This window comes from Mus caroli, unplaced genomic scaffold (assembly GCF_978045245.1).
Source record: "Mus caroli unplaced genomic scaffold, Mus_caroli_1 scaffold_8, whole genome shotgun sequence".
Lineage (NCBI taxonomy): Eukaryota > Metazoa > Chordata > Mammalia > Rodentia > Muridae > Mus > Mus caroli.
The window spans coordinates 6,168,679-6,187,996 of record NW_028227263.1 but is presented as its reverse complement, the minus strand read 5'-3'; the positions used below and the strand labels follow the sequence as shown (position 1 = coordinate 6,187,996).

General features: G+C 49.2%; 1 protein-coding gene across 3 annotated transcripts in view; it reads left to right on the top strand.

Moving 5' to 3' along the window:
* The window catches only part of Inpp5a (inositol polyphosphate-5-phosphatase A), a 193,567-nt gene that overhangs the window by 57,729 nt on the left and 116,520 nt on the right, over positions 1-19,318 (top strand). Inside the window, exon 3 of one of the 3 annotated variants that reach the window (XM_021167525.3) lies at positions 5,349-5,468. The exons of 1 other annotated variant lie outside the window; for it this stretch is intronic. In XM_021167525.3, coding sequence (XP_021023184.1) covers positions 5,349-5,468 — 120 coding nt within the window. Of the gene's footprint in view, positions 1-5,348; positions 5,469-6,811; positions 6,943-19,318 lie in introns of those variants that run through there. One more of the 3 variants, XM_029479152.1, reaches the window with a different exon arrangement.

The window sequence follows — 19,318 nt, the reverse complement described above, 5'->3', positions numbered from 1 at the left end:
GCTTGCTGGGGGTGCAGGTTGGGTAGGGTCAGGGTCAGGAGTCACAGTACATGCTACTCATCCTGGGGACAGTGATGTGAGTCTTCTGTGGCCAAGACTTTTCATCCCACACAATGCTTGGCAGTTCTCCTGTCCTGCTGGCCACCGCATATGTCTGCTAGGCATTTGGAGGTGGGGGTCATTCACTCTGAATTTAGCATTTATGAACTTCCCATTGTCCAGGTATTGCACTGGGATCTGGTTAGTGATGTAAGGCAACATCTTGGTGTGCGTTTAAAGCCAAGGACGGAAAGGCCTTAAGTATACTTGGGGTTGATTCAGAAAAGGGGTTGACAGCTAGGGAATAGCCGGAGTCAGCGAGGGGCAGGGCAGGGCAGGGCAGTACCATTGAAGGATCTGAGGTAGTAGGGGGATGAGCTCTGTCATGGGATGGCTTGATTTAATGAGGGGCTGGTGAGAAGCTGGTTATGGAAAGGTCTGGGACAGTGAGGAGCAGGGTAAGGTCCCGCCCAGAAGGCCTGAGGTAGTAAGAGGTAGGACAGAGACCTGCCATGGAAGGAAGAATCTGGTAGTAAGTGAATGTGGAGCCCTCTGTCAGAAGACAGTCTCAGTAAGTGAGCAGAGGAGGGTCTTGTTGGGGCTTGGTCTTAGATGATGAGGGGCTAGTTGGGTCCAGGGCCTGGGTGCCATGAACCTTGTATCCTAGGCTTCCAGGTCTGGGTCCTGTGGAGATGGTATGGTGTGGCCTTGAGATTGTTTTATGAGCTCGTGTGATTGTGTGGATACGCATAAGGTGGTGGGCATGTATTCCTCTTGTTCTCATAGCCCCTGGATGGCTCATGCATGTTCTTAGGTTAAACCAGGGGCTTGATGAACCTTGGTTGTGGGCCAATGGCCACAGTAGAGATGCTATCACTCATAGGTTGTAAACCAGGTCTAAGAGTGATTGATGCAGAGAGAGTCATATACAAGGAGCAGAGTTTCCAGCATGCATGGTGGGATTGATAGAAGGATATGGTTTGGGGTATGGGAGAGGCATGGGGGAAAACATGGATGTCCTTCCTGGAACTCTGCTCCCAGATTTGCTGGAGTCCTGTATAGCTGGCATTATATGCAATGTAGAAGGATCCTACCTGAGCTTGCCTCCCCAGGAGAAGGGTCTTGGTCTTGATATCTGGGAATAAGGATTGGCTTGTGGAAAAATGGCTATCTATGCCAGTCCCAGAGCATTTAATTGGGTGGGAGATGCAGGATCCCAGGTGGCTCACCTGGCCCTCTGATTCCTGACTTCTTGGTGACAGATGGAGGCATGAAGTAGTAAAGTGATAGGCTCCTGTAAAGGGAGGGCAGGACACCCCTGTGTGAGCATGGAAGCTATGACTGAAAGTCCTTCTCCAGTGACAAGAGCAAGTGGGAGCTAGGCCTGGGTACGTGGATAGTTCTGGTCGGCCATGTTCCAGGGTGCCCATCATACAAAGCCATAACTGAATTGGGAGGTAGACCTGAGAGTATAGAGATGGTACCTGTGAGCTTTGTTTTGGGGATACTCACCAGAGAAAGCCAGTACAGAAGCTGTGTGACTGGAGCTAGGTCTAGCTTGCCCTGTGTCTGTCTAACTAATGTCCTCTGGATACCTGCCTTCCAAGGCAGGCCCTCAGTGCTGATCTTGGGGGTCTTGCTGGTATTACCTGATTTCCCTTACTCTGCACTGGCTATTCAGCCATGCCCTGTCCCTCACCCTTGGTGGGAGAAAAGCATAAACAGGCTCTCAGCTTGTGCTCTAAATGTATGCTGAGGACAGCAATGGGGGATCTGAGAAGGAAAGCCTCTCTCTCCTACGTATTTTAGCAAGTCATGTGCAATTAGAGTGTTTCACCTATGCGCTGCAGGAAATTTCAGAGGCACTGCCTCTGCCCACTCGTTCATTTGTCTATTTGTTCATTCATCATCATTCATGTGCACTTCATGCATTGGGGAGGCAGCAGCACAAACAGGACACACACTGACCCCCACCCCCTTGAGCATCCACGCATCATGGTGAGAGTGAGGAGCCTTTTTCGTGGTGTAGTTGTGGACAGCCGTCAAAGGAGGCTGAGACTTCAGGGACTGGAAGGAGCCCTCGCTGGGCTTGTGTTGATTTTGATTGTTTCAGCCTTGCAGGTGGGGCAGCTAGAATATTTGTGTGTGTTTGTGTGTGTGTGTGTGTGTGTGTGTGTGGAGGAGGGACAGTTGTTCTGAAGAAATTGAACAAAGACAAAAAGCTTGAAGAAGTACTTTCTCTGCTACATTCGAATTGCCAGGGTTCAGAGCTTCTTCCCTGGTAGTTCTGAAGTGAACTAGCTTAATATATGTGAAAGTGGCCATTACTCACAGCAGGACAGTCATTGGAGCATCCTTCCTGCATCCTGCAGCAGGTCTTTCTGTGATCACAGGTCATGAGCACTGCTATGTCTTTAAATGTACAGCCTTGTAAAACAGCCCACAGCTAGTAAAGGTGAGATTACAAGAGGTGAGTAAAACAGATGCTAAGCAAGTCATCCATGGTCTGTCCTTATAGGCGGTTTAAGATCCATGTGATGAGTCATATATCTGTGTCCAGCTAACATGCAAGAACAGTTGCCAGTGTATGTACACGCCTGAGTTTCAGGCTCTAGACAGCACATAGCATTGGAGAGTGGACCCTGTGGGAGGAAGCAGGCAAAGGAAGGACTCTGCTCAGTTAGCTTATAGTAAGAGGATTTCCATAGTAGCATCAACAGGTTGTTAAAGAGAGTTTAATAGCCAGTCACAAATTATTCAGCAGATGAAGATGCAGGAAAGCATGGCCTGAAATGAGAAAAAACAATTATTAGTGTGATTCAGGGTTGCTGGCTTTGTCCACTCTGAAGAAGCTGTCGTGCAGCTGTGCTGACTGTGTGAGGAGGCTGTGCTGACTGTGTGTGGAGGCTGTGCTGACTGTGTGTGGAGGCTGTGCTGACTGTGTGAGGAGGCTGTGCTGACCGTGTGAGGAGGCTGTGCTGACCGTGTGAGGAGACTGTGCTGACCGTGTGAGGAGGCTGTGCTGACCGTGTGTGGAGGCTGTGCTGACCGTGTGTGGAGGCTGTGCTGACCGTGTGTGGAGGCTGTGCTGACCGTGTGAGGAGACTGTGTTGACTGTGTGGAGGCTGTGCTGACCGTGTGAGGAGACTGTGCTGACCGTGTGTGGAGGCTGTGCTGACCGTGTGTGGAGGCTGTGCTGACCGTGTGTGGAGGCTGTGCTGACCGTGTGAGGAGACTGTGTTGACTGTGTGGAGGCTGTGCTGACTGTGTGAGGAGGCTGTGCTGACCGTGTGTGGAGGCTGTGTTGACCGTGTGTGGAGGCTGTGCTGACCGTGTGTGAAGGCTGTGCTGACCGTGTGTGAAGGCTGTGTTGACCGTGTGTGGAGGCTGTGCTGACCGTGTGTGGAGGCTGTGCTGACCGTGTGAGGAGACTGTGCTGACCGTGTGTGGAGGCTGTGCTGACCGTGTGAGGAGACTGTGCTGACCGTGTGTGGAGGCTGTGCTGACCGTGTGAGGAGACTGTGCTGACCGTGTGTGGAGGCTGTGCTGACTGTGTGTGGAGGCTGTGCTGACTGTGTGTGGAGGCTGTGCTGACCGTGTGTGAAGGCTGTGCTGAGTGTGGAGGCTGTGCTGACCGTGTGTGGAGGCTGTGCTGACTGTGTGTGGAGGCTGTGCTGACTGTGTGTGGAGGCTGTGCTGACCGTGTGTGGAGGCTGTGCTGACCGTGTGAGGAGGCTGTGCTGACCGTGTGAGGAGGCTGTGCTGACCGTGTGAGGAGGCTGTCCTGACTGTGTGACGAGGCTGTGCTGACCGTGTGTGGAGGCTGTGCTGACTGTGTGTGGAGGCTGTGCTGACTGTGTGTGGAGGCTGTGCTGACCGTGTGTGGAGGCTGTGCTGACCGTGTGAGGAGACTGTGCTGACCGTGTGTGGAGGCTGTGCTGACTGTGTGTGGAGGCTGTGCTGACTGTGTGTGGAGGCTGTGCTGACTGTGTGTGGAGGCTGTGCTGACCGTGTGTGGAGGCTGTGCTGACCGTGTGTGAAGGCTGTGCTGAGTGTGGAGGCTGTGCTGACCGTGTGTGGAGGCTGTGCTGACTGTGTGTGGAGGCTGTGCTGACTGTGTGTGGAGGCTGTGCTGACCGTGTGTGAAGGCTGTGCTGAGTGTGGAGGCTGGGCTGACCGTGTGTGGAGGCTGTGCTGACCGTGTGTGGAGGCTGTGCTGACCGTGTGTGGAGGCTGTGCTGACTGTGTGTGAAGGCTGTGCTGACCGTGTGTGGAGGCTGTGCTGACCGTGTGTGGAGGCTGTGCTGACTGTGTGTGGAGGCTGTGCTGACTGTGTGTGGAGGCTGTGCTGACCGTGTGTGAAGGCTGTGCTGACCGTGTGTGGAGGCTGTGCTGACCGTGTGTGGAGGCTGTGCTGACCGTGTGTGGAGGCTGTGCTGACCGTGTGTGGAGGCTGTGCTGACCGTGTGTGGAGGCTGTGCTGACTGTGTGTGGAGGCTGTGCTGACCGTGTGTGGAGGCTGTGCTGACCGTGTGTGAAGGCTGTGCTGAGTGTGGAGGCTGTGCTGACCGTGTGTGGAGGCTGTGCTGACTGTGTGTGGAGGCTGTGCTGACTGTGTGTGGAGGCTGTGCTGACCGTGTGTGAAGGCTGTGCTGAGTGTGGAGGCTGTGCTGACCGTGTGTGGAGGCTGTGCTGACTGTGTGTGGAGGCTGTGCTGACTGTGTGTGGAGGCTGTGCTGACCGTGTGTGAAGGCTGTGCTGAGTGTGGAGGCTGTGCTGACCGTGTGTGGAGGCTGTGCTGACCGTGTGTGGAGGCTGTGCTGACCGTGTGTGGAGGCTGTGCTGACCGTGTGTGAAGGCTGTGCTGACCGTGTGTGGAGGCTGTGCTGACCGTGTGTGGAGGCTGTGCTGACTGTGTGTGGAGGCTGTGCTGACTGTGTGTGGAGGCTGTGCTGACCGTGTGTGAAGGCTGTGCTGACCGTGTGTGGAGGCTGTGCTGACCGTGTGTGGAGGCTGTGCTGACCGTGTGTGGAGGCTGTGCTGACCGTGTGTGGAGGCTGTGCTGACCGTGTGTGGAGGCTGTGCTGACTGTGTGTGGAGGCTGTGCTGACCGTGTGTGGAGGCTGTGCGGACTGTGTGTGGAGGCTGTGTTGACCGTGTGTGGAGGCTGTGTTGACCGTGTGTGGAGGCTGTGTTGACCGTGTGTGGAGGCTGTGCTGACTGTGTTCACCGTCTGTTGTCCACTTCCTCTTCTCATTGATTTTGGTCTTTCTTTGTTACTCTGCTTCACTTTGTTCTTTTATACCTAGCTTCTGAAGATGGAAGACAAAATGAACAAAGTGTCAGAATGCAGAATGAAGCATTACACTCAGGATCCTATAGGAATGAAGATGATCCAGGGAATAGCACCGGCACCTTTGTGCCAGCAGGTCTGAAGTTTTATATGAAGTGAGCCAATTCTTGGAAAAACGTAGTGTCAGTGTTTTACTCACGAGGCAGCAAATGAACGCGGCCCTATGGTAAATGAGCTTGGCCCCGTACTCATTAGATTAAAATTTTGCTCATATATTTCCCCCAAGCCCTGTAGGTCCAGATGGTTTCCCTGGTGAGTTGTGTCCAACATTTCAGCAAGCGGCAGTAACAGTTTTACAGGAACTTTCCAAGAAAACTGAGTCACAGCTGATGCTTCCCGACTCAGCCTGTGACAGGAGCACTAATTATCCTGGCTCCTAAAGCAGACAGACATTACATGATAAGAAAAACACATCTCAGTATCCGCCCTGAAGACAAGTACAGCAGTCCTTAAAGGTTCAGTACATCAAATCGATGGGTTGTGACAGCATCTTTTAATCTGAGCCCTTGGCACTGGCCAGAGAAGTCTCTCCCTGCAATGGTCAGTGGTTAATTCAGAGAGCTCTAACTGGTCAGAGGGCCAAGAATATATGTCTGTGAGTGCTCAGCCCAAGGGGGACACCACCAATTCTCACCCCTAGAAAGACTCTAAGAGCTGGGCCCTGGGAGGAGTGCTGGGAGATAGTCTTAAGGGCTGGCATGGTCGTAGTCTCCAGCAATGGCAGCTGTGACTGATTGCACAAGACCAGGTCAATAAGATCCCTCAATACTCCAACAGGAACTAATTAGATTCTGTGGATTAGTAAGCAAAAAGACATGAAACAGGGAGGGGAACATTTTGGGGATGCCCGGAGGCAGTGGGAGGGAGAGTTGAGGAGCAACCAAGATGCATTGCTTACATGAATGAAATTGTCATATAATGAGTAGGAAGTTATTCTATTTAAAAAGATTGAGAAAAGCAAAGCTATGAGTATGAAAAATCTCACACATGCATATCGATCATACAGTTTGCCCTCTATATCTGTGGGGAGTTGGGTTCTGGTACAGCCCACATATACCCAAATCAGTAGATGCTCAGAAATAGGCCAATATTGCATAGAATTTGTGTACGTCTTCCCACACACATTAATATCTAACACAATGTAGATACCGTGTAAATAGTTATACCTGTATTGTTTAGAGAATAACAGCAAGAAAAATGTCTGTATACGCTCAGTCCAGAGGCAGTTTTTCTCCAGGTATTTTCTGTCTGTGGTTGGTTGAATGTGTGTGTGTAGAACCACAGATGTATAGAGTCTAGTGTATATGTAGTGGTTAATGTATAAGGACTTAGGAATTCAAGGTTGGCTTAACATTTGAACATCAATGACTATAATTTGCTATGTTGATTGAAGAAAAAAAACTATATTTGTCTCAACAGATGCAGAAAAAATTCTATAGTGTGTTTGATTAAAAATCTTCAGCAAAGGAGAAAACAGCTGGGTGTGGTGGTATACACCTTTAATCCATGCTCTCGGGAGGCAGAGGCTGATGAATCTCAATGGGTTTGAGGTTAGTCTGATGTATATATTCAGTGAGTTCAGGCCAGCCAAAGCCTACATAGTGAGACCTTGTCTCAAAATAAGTGGCAAATAGAAAACATAGAAAGTATAGAAAACAACTTTCTCAGAACTGTGGAGAGCATGTGCCACCCACCCCAGCCCCAGCCCCCAGGTCACTTGTACCATTATGGTGACAAGCATAATGACTTGTTCCTGAAGGCTGGAGCAGGGCAGTGCTGTTTCTCTTCTCATGGTGTTGAAGGGCCATGCACTGCAGTGCGGCAAGGGCTGAAATCAGAAGAGAAACGAACCCTCTGCCGGCAGGAGACATTGCCGACCCCCTAGGAAATCAGGAAGATCCACAAACTGGCTGCTCTACTGCTCTACTGCTGAGTGTATTTAGTTTTCAACCTCAAGGCTGGTGTGAAAACATGTTTTTATTAGCTACAAACAACTATAAACTTAGCATTACGAAAAGCATTAGCATTCCAAAATGAAATACTTGGGTAAAATCTAATGTCATGTCAATATATGTTGTAGTTAAAATTAATCAGTTTTTACCCTGCCTTTGATGATTCAGTTCCCAGATAAAAGACACAAAACCTTTATATTTATAATAACCTTCAAAGCACTGGAGCTGGGAGATATCTGTCCTCTAAGCTATTAGTATCTCTCTCCCAATCAATAGCCCCAAGTTATGACTTGCTTCACCTGGGCTGCTCCTACTCTGACTCGCCAGCCCTCGTGACTATATTCTCATGATCCACTTGTCCAATGATGTCTTCTCCTCTCTTTTTCACCCTCTGCTCCCTTGTGGTCTCTGCCTCAGACCCTAAGCCTGGGAACTGAAACTCTGCCTATCTCTCTTCTGCCTAGCTACAGGCCGTAGGCATCTTTATTGACCAATCAGGGATAACCTGGGGGGCAAGGTTACACAGCATCACCAGTGTATGCGAAGATCTCCTCATCCCTACAATCAGGAATCAGATGTTGGGGGCCAGTATTTAGTACCAGGATACATAGCAACAGGCAAAACCTCAACAAATATAGATACACTGATAAGCCATGCGGCACTAATGCAAGAATAAAAACCATGAGGAACTTGAGAGATGCTACATTTGTGGATTGAAGATGTGAATTCTGTCAGTGTTAATTCTCCATCATCTCCATCTCCATACTGTAATCTAATGTAGTTGTGATAAAAATCTCAGTAGAAGACAGGTATGTGGTGCATGCCTGTAATCTCTGTACTTGGGGAGCTGAGACAGGAAGATCATGTGAGAACAGCCTGGATTGCACAATGAGACCTTGTCTCAAAAATAATTCTCAGCAGAAGATTTTGTTTTTCTACAAAAATATATGGGCGAGGAAAGAAACTAGAAGGGCTGAACAGTTTGAAGAAAAACAAGATTTGAGGACTCAAAGTTCTGTTTTCAGGAAGTATCATAAAGCTGCAGTAGTCTAAACATGACTTGCTAACAGTGGAGGCACAGATGGGTGATAGCAGAGGTGGAGAAGACCCAGGGGTATGAGCGAGTGAGTGGCGGCAGTGCAGAATTCCCGTTTTTTGAGCGGTGGCCTGGCCAGCGTGCACTGGGACAGCTGCTCAGGCGGGTGCACACGCACCTGTGAAGTCCACACTTTGTACTGTGACTCAACATGAGTCAGAGCTAAATGTCAGTCCTCACTTGCTGCTGCGTACACAAACTGACCCCACACAGGCCCTGGAGCAAATGTGAAACTTAGGCCCATGAAACTTCTAGAAGGAAGATTTTAAGGAAGGTTGCTTTGCAACCTTGTCCCCCAAGTTATCCCTGATTGGTCAATAAAGATGCCATCCTAGGTTAGGTAAAGATTTCTTTTTCTTTTCTTTATTTTTTTCTTTTTGTTTTTTTTTTTTTTTTTGAGACGGGGTTTCTCTGTAGAGTCTTAGCTGCCCTGGAACTCTCTGTAGACAAGGCTAGCCTGGCCTTCTGAGTGCTGGGATTAAAGTTGTGCACCACCATACCTGGCAGGTGAAGATTTCTTACATACAACACTAAAAGTATATTCAAGAAAGAAAACCCCGGGGCTGGTGAGATGCTCAGTGGGTAAGAGCACCCGACTGCTCTTCCAGAGGTCCAGAGTTCAAATCCCAGCAACCACATGGTGGCTCACAACCATCTGTAACGAGATCTGGCGCCCTCTTCTGGAGTGTCTGAGGACATATTATTACATATAATAAATAAATAAATCTTAAAAAAAAAAAAAAGAAAGAAAACCCCAAAGTTAGACTTCATCATAATTAGGAACAATTCTTCATGACAACAGTGTTAAGGAATGAAAAGAAATCACAGGTGGGGAGGGGTGGCTTAGGGATGGATTATTCTCAAAAGCTCATGTACTTTGGTGTGCTTGTCAGCTGATGGGAAGCTATTGAACCTGAGGGCTAATATATGGATCTATTGGGTTTAATTCTTTGATTCACAGTACTATGCCGCTTTTTAAGAAGCAGGGCCTGCGCTGTGTACCTAGCTGACACAGAGCGTGTCTGTGCTGAGGCCTGCTTTATTTCTAAAAAATGCCTCTGAGAGAAGCCAAGCTCAGAACATGCCACATGACTGTCATGTGCTACAGACGAGTGACAGGACTGCAGAGCAGAAATGCCACCTTGCTGGGCTGCGTGGGTTCTTTGAGGGGTCAATGAAGTTGGGGGCCGGGTAGGGGGTGGGTGGGTGGGGAGCAGCGGCAAATTCCAAATAGATAGACTGATGTCAGCTGCATACTTGTGTACTCTGTACTCCTGTCGCAGCTCTTCTGTCCCTCAGCTGCCCTTCTATTGCCAAGATGCCACAGTGCCAAGCATGCCACAGTGCCCAGGATGCAGGCTGCCTTTTTATATTTTGAGGCACTCCTTTTGAAATTCTCTGTGGGTGCTCGGGCTTCCCTGGATTGTCACACTGTTTGCATCTTTACTTTTCTTCCCGTCTCCAGCTTCTGGAGTGTCCTGGTGCCTCTTGGGTCTCTTGACCCCTTGTGTCTCATGTGTGTCATGTCTCACACACCCTTGCTCTGCAAGGTGTTGGCTCTGCAGTCTTGCCTGTGCCTGATGCAACCCTTCATCCTCACTTTTAGTCTTCAGTTGTGGAGTCCGTGTCCCTCCCATCCTTTGTCACCCTCAGGGTACTTCTGTCATCTGAGTTCTAGTACCACAGCCTCGCCACTCCATTCATGTTATCGCCCCCTGTCCTGGTTAGAGGCAGTGGCCTTGTGCTTCTTTCTCTGCCCCCTTTCATTATGGTCTTCACAGAGCAGCCTGGGCAGAAGCTGGGCCTCAGCGCATCCTTGAGGTTCTATAGGAGCTCCCTTCCCTGTGCCCAGTTCCCTGTGCCCTCTTTGTTCCTCCCGTCATTGTGTATGTGGGGATTAAATCTCAAGTTTCACATATGTAAGGTATGCATGATATCACTGAGCTAGAGCCCATTCCTATCTTCCTTTTCTCTTTAAAAGTCCTCCTCTTCCCACTCCTTTTCTTCCTCCTCTTCCCCCCCCCCATCATCATCATCATCATCATCAGAGTTTGAGATGTGTCCTACTAAGTTACCCAGGCAGGCTAGGTGTAGCTAGGCAGACTTTAGGTTCCCCAGTATCTGGGATTATATGCCTGTACCACCAGGCACAGCTTCACCAGTCTTATAAACACACAATATAATGTTGTGTCATTCCATAGAGGCAGGAATCACCCTCAACTTCTGAGTCAGAGCCTGGCCTAGAATGGGAAGCAATACATTTTCACAGTGTACCGCAGCCAGAGGTGAGGAAGCCAGTGCTGTGGTTTTCTATGGAGTACAAGAAGAGCCTTTTGGTGAGGGGCAGTGGGAGGGGGAGAGAAGGAAGGCCCTGGGAACAGTCTTGTCACTGGGGTCTGATGGGGTGCAGGGTCCCATGTGCATGAGTCTAAGAATATGATAAAGCTTCTGATGAAGTTAGGCTCCTTTGCTCTCAGATTCTCTTTGGCTGAGGTTACAAAAGTGCCTTGGCAAGAGCCATACAGGCATGAGGCAAATTTGGTCCCTGGCTTGGAGCAGGGGTCCTAGAGTTGGTGATACCAGTCTTGAGGGTAGTCCAGGAGCCTCTTGGGTCTTCTCGCTGCCAGGGTGACTTGCCGAGGAGTGAGGAGGCTGCTGTATATTAGATCTTGTTGGGCCCAAGTGCTTTAACTTGAAGTGCTTGTAGGAAGGGTTTTGCACATTGACACCTTGTGTGTCTAGAACCAGGGTGTGGTCGTCCTGCCTGCTTCCCAGTGGTAGCCTGAGGTTCTGCCAGTCAGAGTTGCCTATTCCAGAATGCCCATTGCTGGAATCTGTCTTCCTTCCTTTACCTCTCAAGACTTGGAGGCATCACACGTAACTTTATAGGTACTGCTTCCTTCTTCTGTCACTGTATATGTGACATATGATTTGCCTGTTGGTGGCATCTGGATTCCCTCTGACCAGAGCTATCTGGGCATTTGTGTGTCATTCTCTATGGACATCAGTTCTCAGTCTACTCCAGGTGTGTGCCAAAGGATGTTCAGAATGTATCCAGGTGAGGGCACCATGACCTATCAGTAGGAGAATGGCCAGGTGTGGAAGGGCCCTGTGGCAGCACCTACAGGAGAAAGCAGCATACAGACAGGCACATGTGAAGAGAAGCATCTGAGTCTGCCAGACCCAAGAGCTGCTCCTGTTTTGTTGGTCTGTGTTTTAGATCCTTTACGTGGTCATACTTGCCGTGGGACTCAGACACTGTGCTTCTGCCTCCTTGAAGTCCAACCCTCCTTTGTGATGGTGCCAGTGGTGGGACCTATGGGTGGTGAGGCATAGATGAGGTCTTGGATGAGTGCCCGTGTAAACAAGAGATGTAAACAGGGATGGTCTGCACCAACCCCAAATGCACTAGCATCCTGTGCTTCTGTCTTCAGAACTGTGCGTTTAGGTTGCCCCTTCTCCAAGGCAGGGTGGTGAGGTTACTGCCTGTGCTGCAGGTAGCTAATGCTGGCTTTACACCTGTCCTTAGAGTGTCAACATGGGTGCTTTGTGGGGGAAGCGGGGGTCAGCATAATTGAACTGTTGAGTGTCATGCCTACAAAGGATGCAGGCGTCCCCTGTTGGCTGACTAGCCATGTTCACTCTGTCACACTCTGTCAGAAAGATCCTGATCCTTCTCTTTGCTTAATTGTGGAAGGGATGGTTGCATGAATGAAAAAATAAATTACCAAGGCAGGAAGAGAAGTATCTTCCAGCCTGAACAGTGGTGAAAGCAGAAGACGCAGACAGTTTGGGGCGATGGGGCAGAAGGTGACAGAGGAGACCCAAGGGATCTTGGAGAACTTGACCCTTCTTCTGGGGGCAGGCCCAATCCTGATGGTTCACAATGGAAATGCTGCTGAGATAGAAATCATGTTAAAGAGGGCTAGCCGCATGGGAGGTACCCCTGCTAGCATGGGCCCCTTGGGGCACATGTGACCCACCAAGCATGGTCAATCTGATTTGAAGACATTATTGATAGAGATTTAATTCAGTTGCCATCATTGACAAGTATGCTCATGGCACATGGTTCTGCTTAACAGTCCTTTTTTGTTTGGGATATTGCTTTCTTACATAGATTGGTCTTGAACGTTTGAACTCAAGCATTCCCACCTCAGTCTCCTGAATAGCTTGGCCTCCAGGTGCCACCATCTTGCTTGGCTCTAATCAGCAATCATAAACACACCCTTTGTAAAGGGGGCCTAAGTTTGGATGAATACTTTTCTGGAAACTTATCTCTAGCAGAAAGTGCTGAAAGCAGATCTGTCAATCATGCCTTCTGTGAAGGGAGTGATCCTGCATGCCAAGGCTGTGTTTCTAGCTTAAGTGGTCTGCTGGCACAGAGCAGACCCCTATGTACCCATCAGGAAGAGGCTTTGGAATATGGCTACAAAGCTCAATGAAGGCCCAGGAGTCTGACAGAAAGGGTTCCATTCTCGTCGCAGCCCGTCCTTGCTTTGTGACTTCAAGCAAGCTTTTTCATCCATCTCTACCTCCTGTCCTGGGGTGATGGCACCCACCCCATTAGAGTGAGGATTAAAGGAGTTGTCAAAAAGAAGGGAACTACCTGTGAGTCCTCCTGTCTCAGTACTGCTAGGACACAGGTAAGGGACTTCCTGTACCACAGGGCGGGGTGGCCCTGACCTGTCCTTCTTAGCTACACATTTGCTCTGGGGATGCTGAAGGCTGTGGAGTGAACTGTGACTTGGTGCTCTGCATGGAGCAGGCTGTCCTGAGCTCTTGGTAGTTGAAGGGCTCACAGAGAAAAATGTCTGGGTCTGGCTGAGCTAGTGAGTCCCGTGGCCTCTGAAGACTCAGTGTTACTGCTGAAGGACAGACTAGAAATATCAGGTAGGAATGTAATACACTTTCAAGTTTTCCAGGACCAAAGTTTACAAAGTGGAAGGAAACAAATGGAGTGTATTGTTTTTGTTGTTGTTTTTTGAGGCAGGATCTTACTATGTAGCTGCCCTGAAACTGGCTGTGTAGACCAGGCTGGCTTGAACGCACAGAGATCTACCTGACTGTGCCCTATGAATGCGTGAAATTTATTTTAATAATATGTTGAATTAACCCTGTGATTCTAATCTGTTATTATGGTGATCAGTATAGTTGGTAATTAAATATTTTATGTGTTTTGTGCTACCTTGGGAATCAAGTGTGTTTTATGTTATCTGTTCAGGATAGCCCGACACCAGGGAAGGTGGCTGACTGCTGAGTGTCTCAGTTGCCCCTCTCCTTGGAGTCCTTGGAGCTTGCCTTTTCTGCTTTTTACCTGAGAGTTGTCTTGATGAAGCTGTTGCCACAGCAGCATGAGACACACCAGGGATTGGTGTGGTCAGTATGTCTTGGTTTGGGTTTCTGTTGCTATGATGAAACACATGGCAAAAGCAAGTTGTGGAGTAGAGGGGTTATTCAGCTTATACTTGCACATCATAGCCCATCATTGAAGGAAGTCAGGACAGGAGCTCCAACAGGCCAGAGAACTGGAAGGCAGGAGCTGATGCAGAGGCCATGGACAGGTGCTGCTGCTTACATAGACTTGCTCCTCTGGTCTGCTCAGCCTGCTTTCTTGTAAAACCGAGGACCACTAGCCCAGGAGTGGCACCACCAATAATGGACTGGACTCCCCAAATATCATGAATTAAGAAATTGTGCTATAAGCTTGCCTACAGCCTGATCTTATTGAGGTGAGGTTTTTTTTTTTTTTTTTTTTTTCTTTTCTTAATTGAGGTTTCCTCTCAGATGACTTCAGCTTGTGTCAAGTTGACTTAAAACCATCCAGCAGGGTCTCTTTGGGAAGGAGTGTGGTCAGTTTACAGTAGAGTCTTCTCCTAGGGCACAGTCTTCAGCAGATCTCGTCTTCAGATGTTTCGAGACATCTCACTGATCTGTATCAGTGGTCCAGCAGCTTAGCTCCAGGCTAACACAGGTTAGCCTATTGGGCTTTCAAGGGCTGGACTGCTGCTTACTCATATAGTTATTAATCTGTAAAGATACTTGTGAGAAGAGCCTTAGATGAAGTGTTCTCTTAAAAAAAAAATACTGGGTGCTAGTGCTGTCACCTTCATGTGACAGGTCTCATTTCTCTTATGTCTTTGTCCTTCCTTATGTCTCCCATTTCCTAAGTCAGTAATGGCATCCCCAGGCTAGGTCCCCCTGGGTCATAATGCTGAGGGACATGCTACATCATTGTGGGTGCCCCTGGTGTCAAGGTTGTCCTCAGCCCTTCCTCCAACTTCCTCAGAAGTTTGGAGGTTGAGTCACTCTTCATACCCAGGTTTAAAGATAAGGAAGTTGAGGCTTAAATAGGCAGTGAGATATGCCTGCAGCCTCATGACTGAGTATTGTCAGGATCCGAGCCCTGTCACCGCCGTCCCAAAGCCATGCTTGCCAGTGACAAACAAGAACTGGGGGAAGAGGCGAGCAGGCCCTTGTGGAGAGAGGAGCTGCAGGACTGTGGTGTGTGTGGTGTGTGTGGTGGTGGTGGGGAAGGACTGCTGGGCACTCAGAGTCAGGCCAGAGTGTGGGAAGCAGGCCCTGAAGAGGAGGGACACCCTATAGCAGGGTGGAACAGAGGACAGTGGCAGGAGACTCAGTAATGCTGCAGGCCTTCCTCTCCAGCACAGGCTGTGTGTCATTTGTCATGCCAGAGGAAAATGGGTGGAGCAAGACACTTAAAAAAGAAAGTTGGTTGGGCCATGAGAACTGTGCTGGGTGGTTTTGTGTCAACTTGTCACACGCTGGAGTTATCTGAAAGGAGGGAACCTCAACTGAGAAAATGCCTCCATTTGTTACAGCTCATGGAGCTGACAGGGGCTCTGGGAACCTTGGAGGCTCTGGACTGCACAGATGGGGCTCCCCTTTCTACTGTGTGCCTCACAGTAAACACCAGTGAGCTAGAGGTGGCTAGAGTGAAGAAGGACTTTACGAGACTCTGTGTGGCAGGCAGCTTCCTGAGAGAGGTGTCCAATGGCACCACAGCTTTTCTGGCTGTGCTCACAAGGCCATGGCCCTGCCTGAAAGCCAGGGAAACTAGCGGAGGCCTTACAGCTCTGTGCATGCAGTCTTCAGTTTGAAATTTGCTCTGATCTTAGTTAGAGGCACAGGCTTCTTAAATGAAAATGAATCAGTCTGTATGGCTTAGAATTCCTTAAGCATAGGGTCCAAAGACAGGACCTCGTTCCACAGCTTCTGTCTGTCACTCTTCACAGGCTGCAGGCTTCTCCTAAGTCCCCATAGGAACTGCTAAGACTTTTGCCCATAAGGGAAGAACACAGCAAGAGCCACTGGCCTCACCAAAAAACCTTGGGCTGGGCTTTTAAGCCAGCTACATTGCCTGCCCACAGGGTCAGTGAAATGTACAGTGTCCTGTGCAGAGCAGTGCGCCCCTGACTGTCCCCCCCTCCCCCAAGCTGGCCCTCTGTGCTAGGCATGGACTTGAGAGAGGTCATTTGATGAGGCCTGCCACGAGCTGTAGCTAGTGAATCCCAGACTAGAGAACCACAGACCCAAGTATGGGGTGCCTGTTACCCAGCCCATACGATGTGGTAGAGCCCACAGCTGAGCCCACGGGCAGTGGGTGTTTAGAACCTGGCATTGGTAGCAGCCCAGAGAGCTCTTTTGTCCCTAGTGCTTATCCTGATGGCCGGGCTCCTGTAGTACAGCCTGCAGGATGGAATTCCTTTTTAGGTTACCAGTACTCCTCTTTGGAGGAAACCTACCTAACAAGGCCTGGTTGTTGCTATTTTTAACTCTGCTCTTGGCAGTGTACAGGGTCGATGACCACAGGCTCACAGTGTAGGCTTCCTGGGAGCTGAGCTGGCCCTGTACTCAGGCATCTGCTCTGTGTCCCAAACAGAGAAGGGACTTATTGTTGGAAGGCTGTGTTCCAACCTGCATGGGTGTATGTAAACCCCTGTGCTCTTTCTGGCCAAAATGTCTAGTTCACGCTTTTCCAAATATTTTAATACGTTTAATATATTAAATATTAGTTAATGTATTTTTGAGTTTTCCTTGAAGACTACACTCACAGAAATGTCACTAAAACCTCTCTGTAGCAGCTGTGTCATCTTTAAGTCAGAAGTGGCTCCTTGTGTCCTGGAGAAGACCTGTCAGTTCCATTGTCAAGCAAGGGCAGTACTGAATGGAATTCCATGCAGTCCACAGCTACTCCCTGTGGAGGGCTGGAGTTTATTTTCCAGGGTATTTCCCACCAGCGGTGCCATGATGTGACATCTGATAGCAGCTGACTTTACGCTCTATCCTCCAGACATCCTGCTGCCAGGCAACCCGTGAGGTCCACTGGCTTCACCAAGAAAACTGACTGTGCTGTTCTCAAGCCAGCTATGTTGCCTGCTCAGGCTCTTCAAGGGCACAAAGCTCCTTTAGGCAGCCAGTTCAGACCAGCACAGGGGCCAGTTGTTGTCTTGTAGCTGCTATGAGGATATTACATGAGATCTCCAACTTCTCTGGTTTTGAGTGGGACAGCCTGTGCCCATCATGGTGATATCTTGCTTGCCCTTGATGTAGCCTTTGGCACAAATGCTGATTCCAAACAAGTGTCACTTGTCCTCCTGTGCTGGGGACTTGGTTCCTACATTCTCATTAATACCTTACAACATTTATCTAAGGAGAGGAGTCACACTACAGACTCTCAGCTGTGGCTTGAGACCTCTGAAGCCAGTGGCAAAGCAAGAATCATAGTCCTGTGTGGTTGGTTCCTTGATAGCCCTTGCTTTTCCTCTGCTGACCCCACCCTTTGCTAAGTGGGCAGCTACAACTGGCTGGCAAGCTCTCTGGAGCCTACGAAGTGCTCAGGAGCTGTGGGTCAGACATTCGATGCTGCTATTATTAAGAATCAAATTATATGAAGTAAGTGACATAATGAAGTAAGTGACAGTGAGACTGAAGATCATGATAGCCCTGGGCTCATCTCTCCTTAATGACTGTGTGGTGCTGTCTCTGCCTGTGGCCCTGGTTGACCTGCCTGTGCTGTGAGTCTGGAATTGCTGCTACATGGCAGTGAGTTACTGGTATCTCCACCCACAGGGTGTTGCTGTGTATTGGTGTGCTAGAGGCACTGGCCCCAGGGAAATAGGTAGGTGTTGTACATCACCCTTCCCCAGGCTGGTACTGCTTGTACAGTGAGTTGAGCAGCACTCTCACGTGACACTGAGGAGACTCCTGTCCTTAGGCAGTGACTCCTGGCACGCTTTAGAAACCAGCAGCAGCAGTATACTATGAGCCTGCATTGCCAAAATGTAACTTGCTCAGCTTCCTCAGAACCCCTGGTGCTGGCCCTTTCCCCATAGAGTGGCAGTATCCTGTTTCTGTGCCCTGGGACTTTCTGCTTTCTCAGAATAGTGTTTATCTGTGCCTTACGAATGATCGGATGGCCTTACTCCCTTGTAAAAGAAATAAATTTTTAAAAAAATGTAATTCAAAAATTTCTATCAGCTTGTCACTAAAAATTATCCTCTTCTGATGAGCCCCTTTGAACTTCTCACCATACACGGTGACTGGGGCAGCCCTGGATGTGCTCTCACTGGGGCATGCAATCTGGTCCTTGTGCCAGCCTTGCAGACAGGGGGAGCCACATGGTCTGAGCATAGCTCCTCACTGCCATGGGCGCTGACACAGGTTCCAGGTTGTGCTCCACAACAGGACAGCTGTAAGGAACCTGCCTTCTCATCAGCAAAGGGGGGAAGAACAGAGATCCCAGGGGAATCAGAATTTCCAGGTTGTGCTCCACAACAGGACGGCTGTAAGGAACCTGCCTTCTCATCAGCAAAGCGGGGAAGAACAGAGATCCCAGGGGATCAGAATTTCCCACAGTCCAGGCTTGCGCACTGTGGTGCTTCAAGGTAGTTTTAAAGACCGTCCCAGTAGTCCCAGAAGGGACTATCTTGGTGATTCTCAACTTTTTTAATGCTGTGACCCTAATACAGTTCCTCATGTTATGGTGACCCCCCAACCATAAAATTGTTTTTGTTGTTACTTTGTAACTGTAATGTTGCTATGGTTATGAATAGTAAACAACTGCCTTTTCTGATAGTGTTAGGCAGCTCTTGTGAGAGGTTGCCTTGTGGGTATCACTTTTGATACCCAAAGGGGTTGAGACCCATAGTTTGAGAAACGCTGCACTATGGTCACTGGCTGAAGGGGATGTAAGCTTTGGGTCTCTGCCTTTCAATACATTTGCCTGATCAGCTACAAGCCTGTGGAAGTAGAGGACAGAGACATGAACTCCAGGCCAGCCCCCCACCCCAGCTAAGCTTGGAAGATTATTCTTTGATTTATTTTATTTTATGTGCAGGAGTGGTTTTGCCTACGTTCATGTGTACCTCATACCCTCAGAGGCCATAAGAATGTGCCAGATCCCATAGAACTGGAGCTATGGATGGGTGTGAGCTGGAAACCAAAACCAGGTCTTCTGGAAGAGCAGCCAGTGCTCTCAAGTACAAGGCCTCTCTGCAGCTGGCAGACTTGTAATGTTCTCCCCAGCTCCTCCGCTTCCATTGTCTTTAAGCAGAACTGGACTATGGGGTGAGTTATCCACAGATGTTATTATGGTTATCTGCAAAGGAACAAGAAGGACGCCCCTTTGTCATTGCACTTGAAGGACAGCACTGAGTCCTAGTGAACAGCAGCCATGACTCAGGGCCTCATGGTTCCCTACAGGTCATGGTTAGAACTGATTGCTCTGCTAGTAGAAATTCAAATTTTTGTGAGTTTGTTGGGACATTCTTGACAAATGGTTCATCCATCTAGTTGGAATATTTAGTGAGGGGTTCTGACATAGGTCTACACCATGAGTCCCTCAGCATGACTAAGATG